A 17,834-nucleotide genomic window follows, 5' to 3' on the forward strand; every position below is an offset into this window, starting at 1 on the left:
AGGGAAAGATTTCTGCACTGGCAATCAGGAGAGCTGGGTACAAGTCCTGGATGTGCTAGTCAGTTGTGTTTCTAGGTTTAGGTAAGATTGTAATAAGTCTCTATCCAGATCTTATAGCTCTGTGAAGTAAAATTTGCATGAATCAAATAATTATGCAAATGCTTACTGTTTAAAAGAGTCTTCTTGTGAATTCTTTTTTAAATTGGAGAAAATAGATTTAATTTAAATCTGAAATTATAAAATATTCTCAAAATAAGTTTATCTATACTGTCCACAAGTTATAGGAGGAGAAACTGAAGAGAAGGGACTAAAATGCTAACCACAGGAGTCAAAGTAACTCTAGGATGGGAACCCACTTTTGACTGCTGATCTAAGACTTTGTGTTTTACAGCTTATCATAACAAGCATTTTATATCATACCTCATACATGTAGTCATAGACTAGGCCTTTTTCATCAAAGTGGCATTCCCATTTACCCACAGAGTCAGGTATTGGGTTGCTTTCATCTTTTCCCAATATGACTAATCGTATGTAAATGTCAAAAACAATGCGACCATCTGTATCACAACTTCCTCCAATGGACCAAATCAAAGAAAATATAAAGCAAGCCTGTTGGTTAAAAAGAAAAATTAATTTAAACTATTTAAAAGAAATTTTTAACAGATTAACTAAAATATAGTATATTAAGTTCTGATTAATCTACTTGGAAAAGGTCAGATTTACAAGTAAGGTAGAATGGAGCACATCTAAGTCACGTAACAAATCATTCCTCTGGCACTATGTATCTAAATTAAAATTCTCATGCCAAATGACCTAGGAATTTCTCTTTTAGGAGTTTATCTTCAAATATATTCTCACTGGACAAAACGATATATGTACAAGAATATTTACTGCAACACTGTTTGTGGTAGCAAAATATCTGAAGCAACCCAAATGTTCTTCAATAGAAGTCAGCTTAATTGGAATATGCTACATACACTGGAATACATGTAGCTATTTAAAAAAAAAAAAAAAAGGTAACCCAATACTGATATGGAAAGATCTCCAAAATATATTGTGAGAAAAGATGCAAATCAGTATGTATAGTATGCTAACATGTATAAAATATGTATACATACAGAAGAGGATATGCATCAAATAGCTCTAGCAGGCTACATGAGGCACTGGTAATAGTGGTTGCCTTGAGGGTGGCTGGGGGACTGGTATGGGTGGAAAACTTACTTTTGTCTTTTGAATTTTGCTCTAGGTATATGCCTTATCTAGTTAGAAAAATCTATCAAAAATATTTTAAGAGAAAATTTTCTGTGGCAACAAAGTGAAGGGAAAACCATGGGAGGGAACTGCTATTACCACAGAGTAGAATAGAAGATAGATTGAAAGAGGAGATCGAGGCATTTGAGAATAAGGTGGTGGATAGGAAAGTAGCATAGACCAGGGAAGAGTACAGAACACCTCTTTCCTTTGGCTCCCTGAGAGCCTTATTCTCTGCCATTCTCTGATCTCTAGACATTAACTAACCTGGACCACTGACTCCTTCCTACATATATCCTCTATGAATTCTGCCTGCAATGCTCCACCCAGCTGGTTGGATGCCTGCTCCTAGTCTTTTGTAGCCAGTTTGTTGTAGCCTACACTCTAGCTTAACATTTAGACAAGATCAATTCACCTAAAGTCCATATTGGTTTAATATTGTCACCTTATTAAGTGTTTATCAAATTATGATCTTTCGTAAGTAATAGGGTGTCTTGATTCATTCTGACATATTTTACTTTCTCTAAATCATTTTTTAAATCAGAATACCAGGTCAGGGCAACTTTAATGTCTTCAGGTTTTCTTTTGGTGCTCACCAAAAAACAGCTCTAGGTCTTGTAATGTCTTTCTCAACACAAGTATCATTTGCCAGAGGCATATTTAATTCCATAATTAAAAAACACAATAAGTATAAAACCAACCATAATCCAAACACGAATGTGCCTGCTGGTAGGATCGTTTTCTACCACGTTACAGAGTAGTACTTCAAAGAGGCGTGTGAGAGATACAACTACATTGCTATCGCTTGTAGGAATCAGTTCCTTCAAAGTGAAAAGAATAAGATACTTTACTTTCATCTTATTTACATAATAAAAGAAAATAAACATTTCACTTAAAAAATGGAGTTTTCCTAAGGTCTTTATAAAATTTAAACTTAAGGAATTTAAATTGTAGGCATGATAAAAATCTCTCAAATTTTTTAGTCTAGCATATTACATTACACAGTTGTGCAAAACATATTCTTATTCTGAATTCTTTGAGAAATGAAAACTAGTAAGAGAATAAACAATGCTCTAGAGATAGTAGAAATGAAGTTTATAACACCCATTTATTCATCTGTTTATTCAATAAACATTTATCAAAAACACAGTATACCTATATACCAAGCTAGGAGATGAAAATAAAACACATGATCTCTGAAAAGAAGTGATAATGAAACTAAATAGACTCAAATAATATGGTATAATAATGACATGACAGAGTAAGTCCCAAGGTAGTGGGAGGCTACTAGAATACTTGGGATAAACAATTAGCCCAGACCCAGGTAGGAAGACAAGGAGGGAAATAGGAGAGGAATAATCAAGGAAGATTTCCCAGATGAAGGAATAGCTGAGATGAATTTGGAAGGAAAGTGTGAGTTAACCAGGTGCAGCAGGGAATAATGTTCAAGGCAGGGGAAACAACATATATACAGACATGGAGATGTGAGTGGACACAGAGTATTAAAGGGATTCTGTAGGATGTGAAAAGAGGGTGTGAGAGAGGAATGGCAAGAAATAAAACCTGAGAAGCAGACAGGGGTCAGATCCTGAAAGGCTTTATAGGCTATGTTAAGGATGTCATGCTAAGACGAAGAGGGTTCCAATGGAGGGTTTTAAGTAGGGGAGTAAATGGAATGAATTTGTGTTTTGGAATCCTCATTCTGGTAGCAGGATGTAGGCTGGACCAGAGTAGCTCTATTGTATTGATTCAGGTAGGAAATGATGAAGGTCAGAACTGAAGCTATTATGACAGGATGAAGAGGGGTGGTCAGAGGAACTGCGATGGAGAGGAGAAGACAGATACGAAAGTTAGCAATGAGGGAAAAACCAACAGATGCTGGGGACTAACTGGCTATGGAAAATATGGGAATGAATTATGAAAAGAAAATCTATCACTCATTATCAGAAAGATGAAGTTTATTTTATTTTATATATTTATTTTTTTGCGGTATGCAGGCCTCTCACTGCTGCGGAGCACAGGTTCCGGACGCGCAGGCCCAGCGGCCATGGCCCACGGGCCCAGCCGCTCTGCAGCATGTGGGATCCTCCCGGACCGGGGCAGGAACCCACGTCCCCTGCATCGGCAGGCGGACTCTCAACCATTGCGCCACCAGGGAGGCCCCTATTTTGTATTTTTTACAACGTATAGTATTAGCTTTAAAATTTTTTAAACTGAAAAATGATTATTTGTATATTTTTTCTAAAAATGAGACGTTGTACAGAATCTTTATAAAGTGAAATTGTCTTCTTTGATTTTAGGCAGCGTATTTTTCCTATCTCCAAAATAGCATTTAAGGATGAAAATCTACTGAATACTCTTTTCCCTTCTCTATTATGTGGTGGTCCCCAAAAAGATATACCCACATCCCAATCCCAGGAAGCCACAAAGGTGATCTTATTTGGAAAAAGGGTCTTTGAAAATGTAATTAAGTTAAAGTCTCAAGATGAGGAGATCATTCTGGATTATCTGGTGGGCCCTAAATTCAAAGTCATAAATCCTTATAAAAGTCACATAGTGGAGAGACACACAGAGTAGAAGACCATGTGAACATGAAGAAAAAGACTAGAGTTATGCAGGCACAAGTCAAAAAACGGCTGGAGCCAAAAGAAGCTGGAAGAGATAAGGAAAGAGTCTCCCTTAGTGCTACCAGAGGAAGCACATTCTGGCCAACACCTTGATTTCAGACTTCTGGCCCCAGAACTGTGACAGAATAAATTTCTGTTGCTTTAAGTCACCAAGTGTGTAGTAATTTGTTACAACAGCCCCATGAAACTAACACAATATGTAAAGTTTTCTCACAAAATACTACATGTATATGTGAGTTTTTAAAGGTACTTATTTAAAATCCTTTTATTATTTATTTATTTTTTTGGCTGGGGGGCACTTGGCTTGTGGAATCTTAGTTCCCTGACCAGGGATTGAAGCCAGGCCCTGGCAGTGAAAGCGCCAAGTCCTAGCCACCAGACTGCCAGGGAATTCCCTAAAATAATTTTAAAGTATGGAATTTTTAAATCTTTAGTCACGATAGTTTTAATCCAAAGATTATAGCTGGAATAAATTTTACCTCTGGGTTATTCGGATGTAACTTCAGCAATATAAAACCACAGGGTGGTGGGGACTTCCCTGGTGGCGCAGTGGTTAAGAATCCACCTGCCAACGAAGGGGACATGGGTTTGAGCCCTGGTCTGGGAAGATCCCACATGCCGCAGAGCAACTAAGCCCATGTGCCACAACTACTGAGCCTGTGCTCTAGAGCCCACAAGCCACAACTACTGAGCCCGTGCTCTAGAGCCCACAAGCCACAACTACTGAGCCCATGTGCCACAACTACTGAAGCCCATGCGCCTAGAGCCCGTGCTCCGCAACAAGAGAAGCGACCGCAATGGGAAGCCCGTGCACCACAACAAAGAGTAGTCCCCACTCACCGCAACTAGAGAAAGCCCGCAAACAGCAATGAAGACCCAACACAGACAAAAATAACTAACTAAATAAAATAAAATAAAAACCAAAGGTGGATATTGCTATAATGGTGCTGTGTAAATCACTTTTAATTCAACTATAAAAGCTAAAGGACAAAAGTATTAAAAACAGCTATAACTAAATTATGTTAATGGATACATATTATAAATAAATGTTAATTGTGACATCAGTAGCCTACAATGTGGGGAAAGGAGGGATAAAAGTGGAGAGTTCTTACATGTAAATGAATTAAGTTGTTATCAGCTTAAAGTACCCTGTTTTAAGATAATATATGTAAGCTCCTTGGTAACAACAAAGAAAATACTTATAGAAGTTACACAAAAGAAAAAGAGGAATCAAATCCTATCAATACAGAACAAAATAAAACACAAAGGAAGACAGGAAGAGAGAAAAGAGGGACAAAAGAACTACAAGATAAACAGAAAATAGTTTTTAAAATAGCAATAGTAAATTCTTTCCTATCAATAGATAGTTTAAATGTAAATAGGTTAAACTCCCCAGTAAAAAGATACAGAGCAGCTGAATAGATTAAAAAAAACAAAGATCCAACTGTATGGTGTCTATAAGAAACTCACTTTAGATTCAAGGACACACATAGGCTGAATATGAAGGGATGGAAAAAGATATTCCATGCAAACCGTAACCAAAGGAAAGCAGAAATGGCTATGCTTAAATAATACAAAAGACTTTAAGTCAAAAACTATCTCTAGAGACAAAGAAGGTTATTGTTACATAATGATAAAATGATCAATTGAATAGGAAGATAAAGCAACTGTAAATACATATGCACCCAACATCAGAGCACCTAAGTATATAAAACAAATACTAACTGATATGAAAGGAGAGACTGATAACAATACAATAATATTAGGAGACTTCAATATCCCATTTTCAATAAGGGATAGAATATCCAGACAGAAAATCAGTAAAGAAACAGTGAACTTGAACACCATAGACCAAATATACTTAACAGATATATACACAACTTTTCACCCAAGAGCAGAAGAATATACATGCTTTTCCAGTGCACAAAGAATATTCTTTAGGATAGACCCCATGTTAGATCACAAAACAACTCTTAAGAAACTTAAGAAGATTGAAATTATACCAAGTATCTTTTCTGACCACAATGATTAAAACTAGAAATCAGAAAAAAAAAAAAGAGAAAATTCACAAATATGTGGAAACTAAATAACATACTCTTGTACAACCACTGGGTCAAAGAGGAAATCAAAAAATATCCTGAGACAAATGAAAATGGAAACAATATATACCAAAACTTATGAGGTACACCAAAAGCAGTACTAAGAGGAAGTTTATAGCAATGAACACTTTCATTAAAAAAGAAAAATGATCTCAAATAAACAACCTAATTTTACACCTCAAAGAACTAGAAAAATAAGAGCAAACTAATTTCACAGTTGGCAGAAGGAAGGAAATAATAAAGATCAGAGTAGGAATAAATCAAATAGAGACTAGAAAAACAAGAGAAAAAACATCAACAAAACTAAGAGTTGGTTTCTTAAAAAAATATACTAAATAAACAAACCCTTAGCTAGACTAACCAAGAAAAAAGAGAGAAGACTCAAATAAATAAAATCAGATATGAAAGAGGAGACATTGCAATGGATGACTCAGAAATAAAAAGAAATAATAAGGAACTATTATGAACAATTATATGCAAAAAGTTTGGATAATCTAGAAGAAATGGATAAATTCCTAGAAACATACAACCTACCACAACTGAATAGAGAAGAAACAGAAAGCCTGAATAGACCAATAACAGATAAGGAGATTGAAGTCGTAATCAAATACTTCCCAACAAAAATTCCCGGGGCCAGATGACTTCACAGCTTCACAATTCTACCGAACATTCAAAGAAGAATTAATAAAAATCCTTCTCAAACTCTTCAAAAAATAGAAGTAGACGGAATACTTCTGAACTCATTCTCTAAAGCCAGCAGCCAGAGAAAGCCACCACAAGAAAAAAACAAAAAAACAAAAAACTATAGGTCAGTATCTCTGATGAATGTAGATGCAAAAATCCCCAACAAAATACTAGCAAACTGAATTCAACAACTCATCAAAAAGAGAATACACCATAACCAAGTGGGATTTATCCCTGGGATCCAAGGTTGGTTTAACATATGCAAATCAATCAATGTGATGCAACACATTTCATTAACAGAATGAAACATAAAACCACATAATCATCTGAAGAGATTCAGAAAAAAACATTTGCCAAAGTTCAATATCCATTCATGATAAAAATCCCTGAAACAAAATAAAGGCCACTTATGAAAATCCCAGAGTTAAAATCATAATTGGGTAAAACTGAAAGCTTTTCCTCTAAGATCTGGCACAAGGCAAGGATGCCCCCTCTCGCCACTTTTATTCAATACAGTGCCAGAAGTACTAGCACAATGAGACAAGAACAAGAAATAAAAGACATGCCAATCAGAAAAGAAGAAGTAAATTTATCTCTCTTTGCAGATGACATAATCCTATTTGTAGAAACCCTAAAGACTCCATGGAGATGGGAGGGAAGAGGGACACAACATTTTAGAACTAATAAATTCAATAAAGCTGCAGGATACAAAACCAACTCACAAAAATCAGTTGCATTTCTTTTCATCAACAATGACCTATTTAGAAAGGAAATCAAGAAAACAATCCCATTTATGATAGCATCAAAAAGAATAAAATACTTAAGAATAAATTTAACCAAGGAAGTGGAATATCTGTACACCGAAAACTATAAAACAGTAATAATGAAAGAAACCGAAGACACAAATAAATGGAAAGATATTCTGTGCTCAAGGATTGGAAGAATGTCCATCCTACCCGAGTGAACTACAGATTCAATGCAATCACTATCAATATTCCAATGACATTTTTTACAAAAATAGAAAACCCAATTCTAAAATTTGTATGGAACCACAAAAGACCTCAAATAGCCAAAGTAATCTTAAGAGAGAAGAGTAAAGTTGGAGACATCACACTTCCTGATTTCAAATTATATTACAAAGCTGGTAGAGGCATAAAAATGGACATATAAACCAGTGGAACAGAGTAGAAATAAACCCAACCATATATGGTCAGCTGATCTTTGGCAATGGTGCCAAGAAAATACAATGAGGAAAGGATAGTCTCCTTAATAACTGGTGTTGAAAAAACTGGATGTCCACATGTAAATGAATGAAATGGGACCCTTACCTTGCACTAGACATAAAAATCAGCTTGAGATGGATTAGACTTAAATGTAAAACCTGAAACCGTAAAATTCCTAGAAGAAAACATGGAGGTGGGGGTGGGGAAGCTCCTTGACATTGGCTTGGCAATGATTTTTTTGGATATGACATCAAAAGCTCAGGCAAAAATACAAAAATAAACAAGTGGGACTACATCAAACTAATAAGCTTTTCTGCACAGCAAAGGAAACCATCAAAAAATGAAAAGGCAACCTACTGAATGGGAGAAAAATATGTGCAAATCATATATATAATAAGTAATTAATATCCTAAATATATAAGGAACTCATACAACTCAACAGCAAAAACACAAACAACCCAATTTTTTAAGTAGGCATAGGACCTGAATAGACATTTTTTTCCGGAGACAACATACAAATGGCCAACACATATATGAAAAGCCACTCAGCCTCACTAATCATCAAGGAAATGCAAATCAAAACCACAATGAAATATCACCTCACACCTGTTAGGATGGGTATTATCAAAAAGATAAAAGATAACAAGTGTTGGTGAGAATGTGGAGAAAAGAGAACCCTCATGCACTGGTGGTGGGAGTGTAAATTGGTCCAGCCATTATGGAAAACAGTGTGGAGGATCCTCAAAAAACTAAAAATAGAACTACCATATGATCCAGCAATGCCTCCTCTAGATACAGCACCCAAGAGAAATGAAATAAGTACCTCAAAGAGATATCTGTGCTCCCATGTTCATTGAAGCATTATTCACAATAGCCTAGATATGGAAACACCTAAGTGTCCCCTGGTGGATGAATGGATAAAGATATTGTGGTATATATATAATGGAATAATATTCATTCTTAAAAAAGAAAATCCTGCCATTTTCAACAACATAAACAAAACTTGAGGACTTTATGCTAAGTGAAATAAGCCAGACATAGAAAGGAAAAAACTGCATGATCTCACTTGTATGCAAAATCTAAAAGTTCAACACATAAAAAGAAGCAGAGAGTAAAACAGGTTACCAGTGGTGGGGAGGTGAGAGAAATGGGGAGATACTGGGCAAATAGTACAAAGTTACATCTATGCAGGATGAATAAGTCTAGAGATCTAATGTACAACATGATGACTTTAGTTAATACTACTGATACAGTATCAGTACTGGAAATTTGCTAAGAGAGTAGATTTCAGGTACTCTCATCACACACACACACAAAAGTATGTTAACTATTTGAGGAGATATGTTAATTAGCTTGACTGTGGTAATCATTTCACTACATATATGTATATCAAACCAACATGTACACTTTAAGTATTATAACTTTTATTTTTAAAATTAAAAAAATTAAATGCATGCACACACATACACACACACACACACACACACACACACACACACACACACCAAGCAGAAGTATAACTCGGGAAATGTAGATAAGATCAATAGATATTATCAATGTCAATATCCTTGTTGTGATATTATAATACAGTCATGCAAAATGTTACCATGGGGAGACATTAGGTGAAGTGTATGTGGGATCTCTCTGTATTATTTCTTACAACTGCATGTGAATCATGGATTGTCATAATAAATATTTCAATTTTTTTAAAAAGTGGATACTACATGTCTAAGGAGAAACTGATTTTAGTTATTTATCCTACCATTCTGACTTTAGACTTAGTCAAACTGAATGGAAAGTAAAGAAATTTGAGTGTATAGGAGAATTATAGTGTTACCTTGCATTTTTTCTTACGAAGACTTAAAGTGGGCTGTATTAACCAGTCAAAAAGTCCTCTCAGAAGAGCTTGATGATCTGGTTCCTGTAGAGGTCCTTTCAGTGAATTCAACCAAGAAGACACAAGTGGTTCCCATCCCAACTGTGAGGGCTCCAAATAAATCATGCCACAGCGGCTTACAGTGGCAGGCTATAGAAAAAAGACAAGTTTTCCTTTTCTAATCTGGTAGTTATTAACTAATTCTTTGCATGACTTATAAGGTCCTTCATGATCTGGCTCCTATCTTCCTCTACAGCATTCACATACACTAGATGAAACCATTTGCAGTTACAGTTCCCCAGATATGGCATGGCTCCACGTCTCTATAAGTTATCTTGTCATGATTTGGAATGCCCAGCCCCAACCAGTCTCTGTGGAGAAGTCTTACCCCTCAAAACCAGATCAAACACTCAAACATTTTCCATTGTCGTCCTCCTCTACCCATTCCTCTCTTGGGTGCTCGCCCCCTCCATATTCTTAGAGCACTTAACATGTAGCTCTGTACTAGGATATATATATATTTATTAGCATGGTTCTCATCCTCCCTAAATGAGCATACACTGTGTCTTATTCATCTTTGTATTCCTTGTGCCTAACTCACTTTCTGACACATAATAAAAAGTACTTATTGACAAAGTGAACAAATGAATCAATGAACAAACAAAAACTACTGTTATATTAAATTATGAACTTACTGAGGCCTGGGAAAGGTCCATTGCTTCAAAGATGAGACTCATTTGAGGGGACATTTGAATGATTTCTCCACTCATAAGGCAGAGCTGAAGGCAATAATTTTTTAAATGTTTATTTTTAAAAAATCTCAACCTTCTCAGGTAAAAATTTATTCTATTTATTAAAGTATCTCCTATGATATAATGGAATAAGTATTAGAATGGAAGCCAGAAAAATCTTAATTCTAGGTCTAGTTCTGTCAATTACTTACTATGTAAGCAAATATATAATATCTCTGACTCTCAGTCTCTTCATCTATAAAAAGGGATAATTTTCCTCTCATAGAATTAAGGGAGAGTGGAACTACATGATAGATTGAAAAAAATATAAAATCCTATACAAACGTCAGCTTTTGTTACTAAAAAATTACATGAAATACTCCTGATTTTATAAAGTTGTCATAAGACCTTTTTTATTAATAAAAAAAAAGAGAAATAGAAAAAATAGAGAATACTATGAACACTCACATACCCATCTCGTAGATTTAACCTATGTTAACATTTTGCCATATTTACTTAGTCTTTTTAAAAAGTATTTTAAAGATCATTACAAACATCATGGCATTTCACATCCAAATATGTCAATATTCATCTTTAAAAATAAGGACTTTTCTATTTAACCACAATAACATTACCACATCTAACAAAATTACCAATAATTCCTTAATATCATCTAATACTCAGCCAATACTCAAATATTCTCAGTTGTACAAGAAATGTCTTTTCAACTGATTGATTCAAACCAAAATTCAATCAAGGACTATGCATTGGGCTTGCCATGTCTTCCTGGTCTCTCTTAATCTAAAACATTCCTCTTTAATCAAATATGTGAAAAACTGAATTTATCAACTGTGTCCTTCCTGCCAAATTCCTATCTTGTCCATTATTATTAAAGCCATTGTATCCTCTCAATCTCCTTGGCTTCCACCTTTGGAATTATCATTAACTTTTAATAATGTTTGTAATAATTATAAACTGTTGATACCCCAAATAAATTGCATTATTAAGTCTTTAAAATTCTTCCTCTACATTTATTTTTCAGTGCTTCATCTCTGATTCATTACTCTAATCCCAATTTTGCCCCTATCTAGTTCGTCAACAATGCAGCATTTAACATTTCTGGATCTGTTTCTTATCTGTAAAATGAATGAACGGTCTAGTGCTGGATTGTCCAATAAGACAGTCAGTAATCATATGTGGCTATTTATCTTTCATTTTAATTAGATAAAATTTAAAATTCAGTTCTTCTATTGCACTTAGCCACATTTTAAATGCTCAATAGCTGCATGTGACTAGTAGCTACCTTATTGGACAGTGCAGATATGTCCATCACTACAGAAAGTTCTGTTGGACAATGCTTGTCTAGAATACTTTTAAGTTTCTACCAGGCTGTTTCAGCAAACATTCTCCTTTTTGCTACAAATTTGGGAGGGGGAGTCAACATTCTCCTCGCTCCCCCATGCTATTTCCCAACTACTTCTATTCCATCCTCTATTACAGCCCTTGCTCCTTTGACAACCCCTGCTTGGCTAAAGCCTTTGGTGTCTGGCTCAGTCTCTTTCTCTCTATTATAACTCTGACCTGATCCAATGTTCATAAGGGGAAACATCTCATTACAGCACCCCCGTCCCCCGCCTCCGGAATTTAACTACCTTGTCTTCACTTAGTTCTCCCCTACTCCACTCCAGCCATCCACCTTATATACCTGGGACCTTCTCTCCTGGAACACTACACAGTTCTGAGCATTCAAGTCTCTGCTCCATCCAGCTCTCTCACTCATTGACTCCTACTATATTTGCTCTTCATTTTCATAGAGATTTTCATATCCCTGTTGTTTTTACTTCTTTCTTTAGGTAGCTTCTGTTCTATGGTCCAGCACTTCTATCGTTCTCATGCCAATATCTTTAAAGTCTTTCTGTATTTCCCGTCTGGCAACATTACCTACACCCACATCCAAGGTGCTTAAATTGGTAGAGAAAATCTCACAAAGGCAGACCTTGGCACTATAGTTTATAACTCATGGTCTTTAACTCCATCAGGTTCTCTATAACACTCAGATATGCTTCTATGTTTTCCCAGGCAGCTGTCTTTCCCATTTTCCATGATGGCTAATTTAAATCTTCCCCTTTCTCCTTGAGTATACAAAGAACCAGGGCCTGCCACTGCACAAAGAAAAAATAAATCATCAAAAGGATTTGCCTTCAAATTTCCACTATCAAAGCCATACATTCACCTTTCCTGCTCTCCTCTCATCCAATATGAAACAATCCTTCCATTTGGCTCTGAATCCTTAGACTTGACTGGACTGATTAACCCCTCTCTAGTGAATAGAAATCACTATTTCTCCTCTGTTTACTTTCCCCCTTAGTTCAATCAATATGACTGACTGAATGAATGAAAGAATATGAACAAATGACTAACCACCTATGATAAAGTACTGGAGTATATGTTTGAATGCTAATTAAATTACTTTGCTTATTTAGTATTATAATTATTTCATAAAAGCAAAAAAATAAATTGATATACTAACACAGCAGAATACTAATGCAGACACAAAAAGAATAATAAATAAATAAAATGGATCTACGATACAAATATCACAGGGCACTATACTGACCAAATGAAAGAAAACACTAAAGAATATGATTCTATTTATATGACGTTCAAGAACTGGCAAAACTAGTTTATCACAGTAGAAGTCAGAATAGTGATTGCCCCTTGGGGAGGGTATACTGATTGGGTAAGGACATGAGTGAACTTTGTAGAGCGCAATAAATTTTATGCACTTTTATTTAGGTGATGGCTATGTGAGTGTACACATATGTAAAAAAATCTTAGAATCTAAATTTAAAGTTTGTGCACATTTTATACTTATGTTATCTCTCAATTAAAATAAATACTAGAAGACTTCCATTTTCTCTTTTTTTGTATATCTCATAGGTTTAAGGTAAAGTACCACATATAAGCACTGAAGCAACTGATGTTTTCAAAAAAGAATGAGGGCTTTTTATTTTCTTCTAAAATATTAAAGTTCTATAAGAAACCTTAACACTATAGTCGCTTAACTTATTGCCACCCATTACATTACTATGCCTTCCTGCTAATACAGTAATTTTAATATACTTGCATTCTAATTAAAAAATTAAGCAAAGAATTTACTACAGCACAGTTTTCATTGAAAAGATAATTTATAAACGTATTCAATTTGCTGCATCCCTTATTTTAAATATATAGTCTGAGATGATTAGTTGTTGAACACATAACATTGTTTAAGCCTATCTGCATCTGCTTTGCTTTTTTTAATTGTGGTAAAAAATAAATAAATAAATTTACCATATTAACCACTTTTAACTTTACAGTTCAGTAGTGTTAAGTATATTCATATTGTGCATCTGTTTTGCTTTTAATCATGATGATTTACCTTTTTATTATCATCCAATACTGTGTTCATGCTCTCTATCCACAAAGTGTCAATGGGACCATCAAATACAACCCATTTCCGGTCAGGTGTTTCTGATAAGGCAAATTCTCTAAAAGTGTTAGCCACAATACCATCAGTCCACTGAGGAGGAAAAAAGGAAGAGTTGGAAAGTGTCCTTAAAAAACTATAAAGTGATAATACAAAAACATTTCAAATTTCTTGGCTTAATGTGCATTGTCAATGAGAGTGGAGAATGTTTACACTATAGATTACCTCATGGGACACAGGGTCAAATTGTCCAAAAAGTTGGCCCATAGTAATGGATTTGGGGTTTACAGTCCTATAAATGACCTTTTCTTCCTCTCCATAGCCACGTTCATTCATAAGAGTTAGAGTATCAGCCAGCATATGCAGAACTTTTGTTTTAGCAGCAAAAGGCTCTCCTACTAACATAAAACTATTAAGGAAAAGAAGTCATTATACAATAAGATTCTGAAAAATAATGGTAAATTAAATTATTTCCCTATATATAGGTATATGAAATTTTACCCTATGATAATTACTACATATAATTTTTGAAATTATATTAATTTTTCTCAGATATAAGGGAAATACATTTAACTTCTTAATTGATTGATCTCTAAATCAAATTCTTGACATTAATACCATTATCTACAAGAGAATAAAAAATTTCCAACTGAAAATGGAAACTTAGTAACTGCATACTCAAAAAAATTCTTTTAATGACTTGGGGTTTCCTAAGCAGAGGAGAGGAGACGATTCACTTTTCCTCAAGATTTCACTTGCTATAGTGCTCCTTGACAAATATTTCTGAATCTCCTCTCTCCTGGCGCATAGGATTCCTCACTCTCTTGTGGGAATGAATACTAGGTAATTTAGGAGTAATGAATGGAAATGATGAGTGTTACTTCTTAGGGGATAGATAATTGCCAGTGAGGGACCTTACAGAGCTCTCCTTTCCCTCTAGCACACGTGGGACCCACAATGCTGAGATGGTGGCTGCTCCAACAGCCTGGGACCTGAGGGATTATGATGAGCAGAACCTCCCTGTTAAACTATAATGGAAACAGTACAAATGAGAAATACATATTTGTTTTGAAGTCACTAAGATTTGGGCGCTGATTGTTTCTATGGAATAACCTAGCCCATCCTTATTGATAGAAATTGGTAACTAGAAGGGCAAAAGGTATTCTTGCCATAATAAAAAAGACTAAAATAAGTGGCACTGGCTTAGAGGCTAGGTTGTGGGTGGCGGCTAAAGGACTGGCAATTAATATTATGCAATGATCAAACATTTGGTAAATTTACCCCTGAGATAACCTGGAAGATAGATAATATATCTAATGAAATTGTAGTTTTAGGGGAAAAGGATAGTGAACAGAATATTATTAGTATATATTGGCAGCTGATGGCTGTATTTAACAAGGAACTACAAAAAGAAATAAGCTTAAGAAAATATGGTCAGTTTGCAAGCAGGAATGAAAGTAGAGGGAGTTGAGAAATTCAGAGACTTGAGGGATTGAATGAGGTAATTTTTCAGAGACTAGGGATTGAATGAGGTAATTTATTCTCACCTGCAATTGGTAAAACATAAATTGAGAAAATCTTTGAACAACAAAGATCAACTCAGCCTAGTATCAAGCATCAAAACAATAAGCCTAATATGTTCAAGGATACTACAAGGAAGTTTAGAAAGGTATGACTTAATAAGGACTATAGTTGTGGCTACTGGCACATGGAACTACCTGGAATCAAAAAGAAAAAAACTTATTAAATAGTTTTTGAGAGAGTTTACTGACAAATAAACCATGAGTCTAGGCTAAAACACATGTGAATGTTTAAGATGTAAAGAAGACTCTTAGGTACTGAATGCATGAGGGTTGACTGTACTAATTCCCTCTATTATTATATATGTTTGAAAATTTATATAATACAAAGGTTTGGGGTTTTTTTTAATTTTGCCTTTAAAAATATCATGACCTTTGAGACTTCAACTATCTATAGGCAGTAAGTGGGCTGAAAACATTTCTCAGCTCCCAAGGATATTTTCTCTACTGTCCACCTCACATGTGACCAGGGAAGAAAATGGAGATAGAAAGACCTCTCAAAAGGTTGAACCAAAGTCCACAGAGCAGAGGTTACTGGAAAGACTCTCTCAGGGAGCAAAATTAAGCAGAAATAGATCCAGGTTTTATGGGGATTTCAGTTTATACAATTGGTGGGGAAAGCTCTCTAAGGAAAAAAAAATATATGTAATTACAAATACAAAAATGTCCACCACCACTTTAATGACACCCTTTCCAATAAATTATATATAAAATGACTATGACTCCCTGGAGGGGCCTCTACAAATAAGAGGTCCTGAAGTTTAACCTCCAGTAGTTTCACAATCTATCTCTGGAACTGGGCTCCCACACGCACAGCTGGGTTTCAGAACTGCTACTGACAAGGGTTGGCTTTGTCTCCCATTCTTCAGTTTCTACATGGGAGTATTTGCTCTGATAATCCTGCTCTGGTAAACCCACTATTATAGTACTGGATGTATGCAGGGCAGATAACTTGTCTTTGTAGTCTTAGGTCTTTGGAGCAAGAATAGCTTCCAAATCTGATACACAAACTATCATGCATCACCTAGAGATCCTATACTTTGAGTCTGGTTCATTGATTGATCAGATCTTTTAGGTTGTCTCCCTGGGAAAGGAAAAGTGTGTTCTACGTGCATGAAGTAGAGCAAATAACATATTTGATGATCAAAAGGGCAAATTGTGGTGGTCATTAGTGCTTCATCACTGAATGAGTGCTCCTTACCACTCCTTTTTGGATAGGTAAAATGAGAGAGAAATAAACCTTTGTTTTTAAGCTACTGGAATGGAGATGGGGGTGGGGGGCGTTGTTCCCTAGCCTACCTCGCATACAAAGTTTGCTGAGTCTTTTAGTTCACAAATTTTAGTTGTGTTAATAGTTTAACTTAAAAAACAACATCTAACTATGGCACACTATCTATAATCTATAATCTTACCCATGTCTAACAATCATCATCTCATATGTCTGAATCATTTTTTCAAGAAAAAATTTAACAGGCTGAAGGTTATGTACTTTGCAGGCTTCATGAGCACATTCCAAAAATTCCTAAAAGAAAAATGGAATGCATTTCTACAAAATCGTATTATAAATCATGTCATTCATGTCTTATAAATGTAGACTTTTCATTTAGAAATAAGAAAATTGTATCTTATATTTATAAATTATTTTTTGAAACTTTATTTTTTAATTAAAAGGAGGAACAAATAAAATTAAAATACTTTAAAAATATTAGTATTCCCCATTATAAGTTATCAATGATCATGGCACCATAGCATTGGGTGTACACTGCATGAAAACAACTCCTCTTAATAGTTTTTCCAGAATTTCACTTTTGGTTAGGATATAGAAGGACATGCCAAACAATCCTTCACACTATAGTAAAGAGAAATAAGCAGAGGTTAAAAAATTATAAAACTTTTAAAGATACAGGAGCACTTTGGATGCAAATAAGTCTAAAGGAATTAAACTTCAGAAAGGGATGAGCCTTTCCTAGGTGAACACAGATCAACAGCTAATTTTACCTCTGGGAGCAAGTATAGACATAGGTGGGCATTGGATTGAGCCTGCTATAGGCAGAGGGACTTTGCTAAAGTAAGGAGAAAATAACAGATATTTTAATGGTCATGTGGACTTATGTGAGCCTCATAAAACTGGAGGAGCCTCAAATGCAAAGCTGGTTTTTCCATGGCCTATGCTTTTGCTGAGTCTGAAGTGACATAAGAAATCAAAGGCTTAGGGCTTCCCTGGTGGCGCAGTGGTTGAGAGTCCGCCTGCCGATGCAGGGGACACGGGTTCGTGCCCCGGTCCGGGAAGATCC

General features: G+C 35.3%; 1 protein-coding gene across 1 annotated transcript in view; it reads right to left on the reverse strand.

Annotated features, from left to right (window-relative positions):
• The window catches only part of DNAH12 (dynein axonemal heavy chain 12), a 222,311-nt gene that overhangs the window by 88,978 nt on the left and 115,499 nt on the right, over positions 1-17,834 (reverse strand). Inside the window, exons 29-35 of the mRNA XM_007451772.1 lie at positions 16,953-17,062; positions 14,186-14,369; positions 13,913-14,053; positions 10,456-10,539; positions 9,722-9,910; positions 1,953-2,072; positions 421-618 (exon numbers count right to left, since the gene is read on the reverse strand). Of these exons, the coding sequence (XP_007451834.1) occupies positions 421-618; positions 1,953-2,072; positions 9,722-9,910; positions 10,456-10,539; positions 13,913-14,053; positions 14,186-14,369; positions 16,953-17,062 (1,026 nt within the window). The remainder of the gene's footprint in view (positions 1-420; positions 619-1,952; positions 2,073-9,721; positions 9,911-10,455; positions 10,540-13,912; positions 14,054-14,185; positions 14,370-16,952; positions 17,063-17,834) is intronic.

The sequence above is a fragment of the Lipotes vexillifer genome, unplaced genomic scaffold, assembly GCF_000442215.2.
Source record: "Lipotes vexillifer unplaced genomic scaffold, Lipotes_vexillifer_v1.1 scaffold521, whole genome shotgun sequence".
NCBI lineage: Eukaryota > Metazoa > Chordata > Mammalia > Artiodactyla > Lipotidae > Lipotes > Lipotes vexillifer.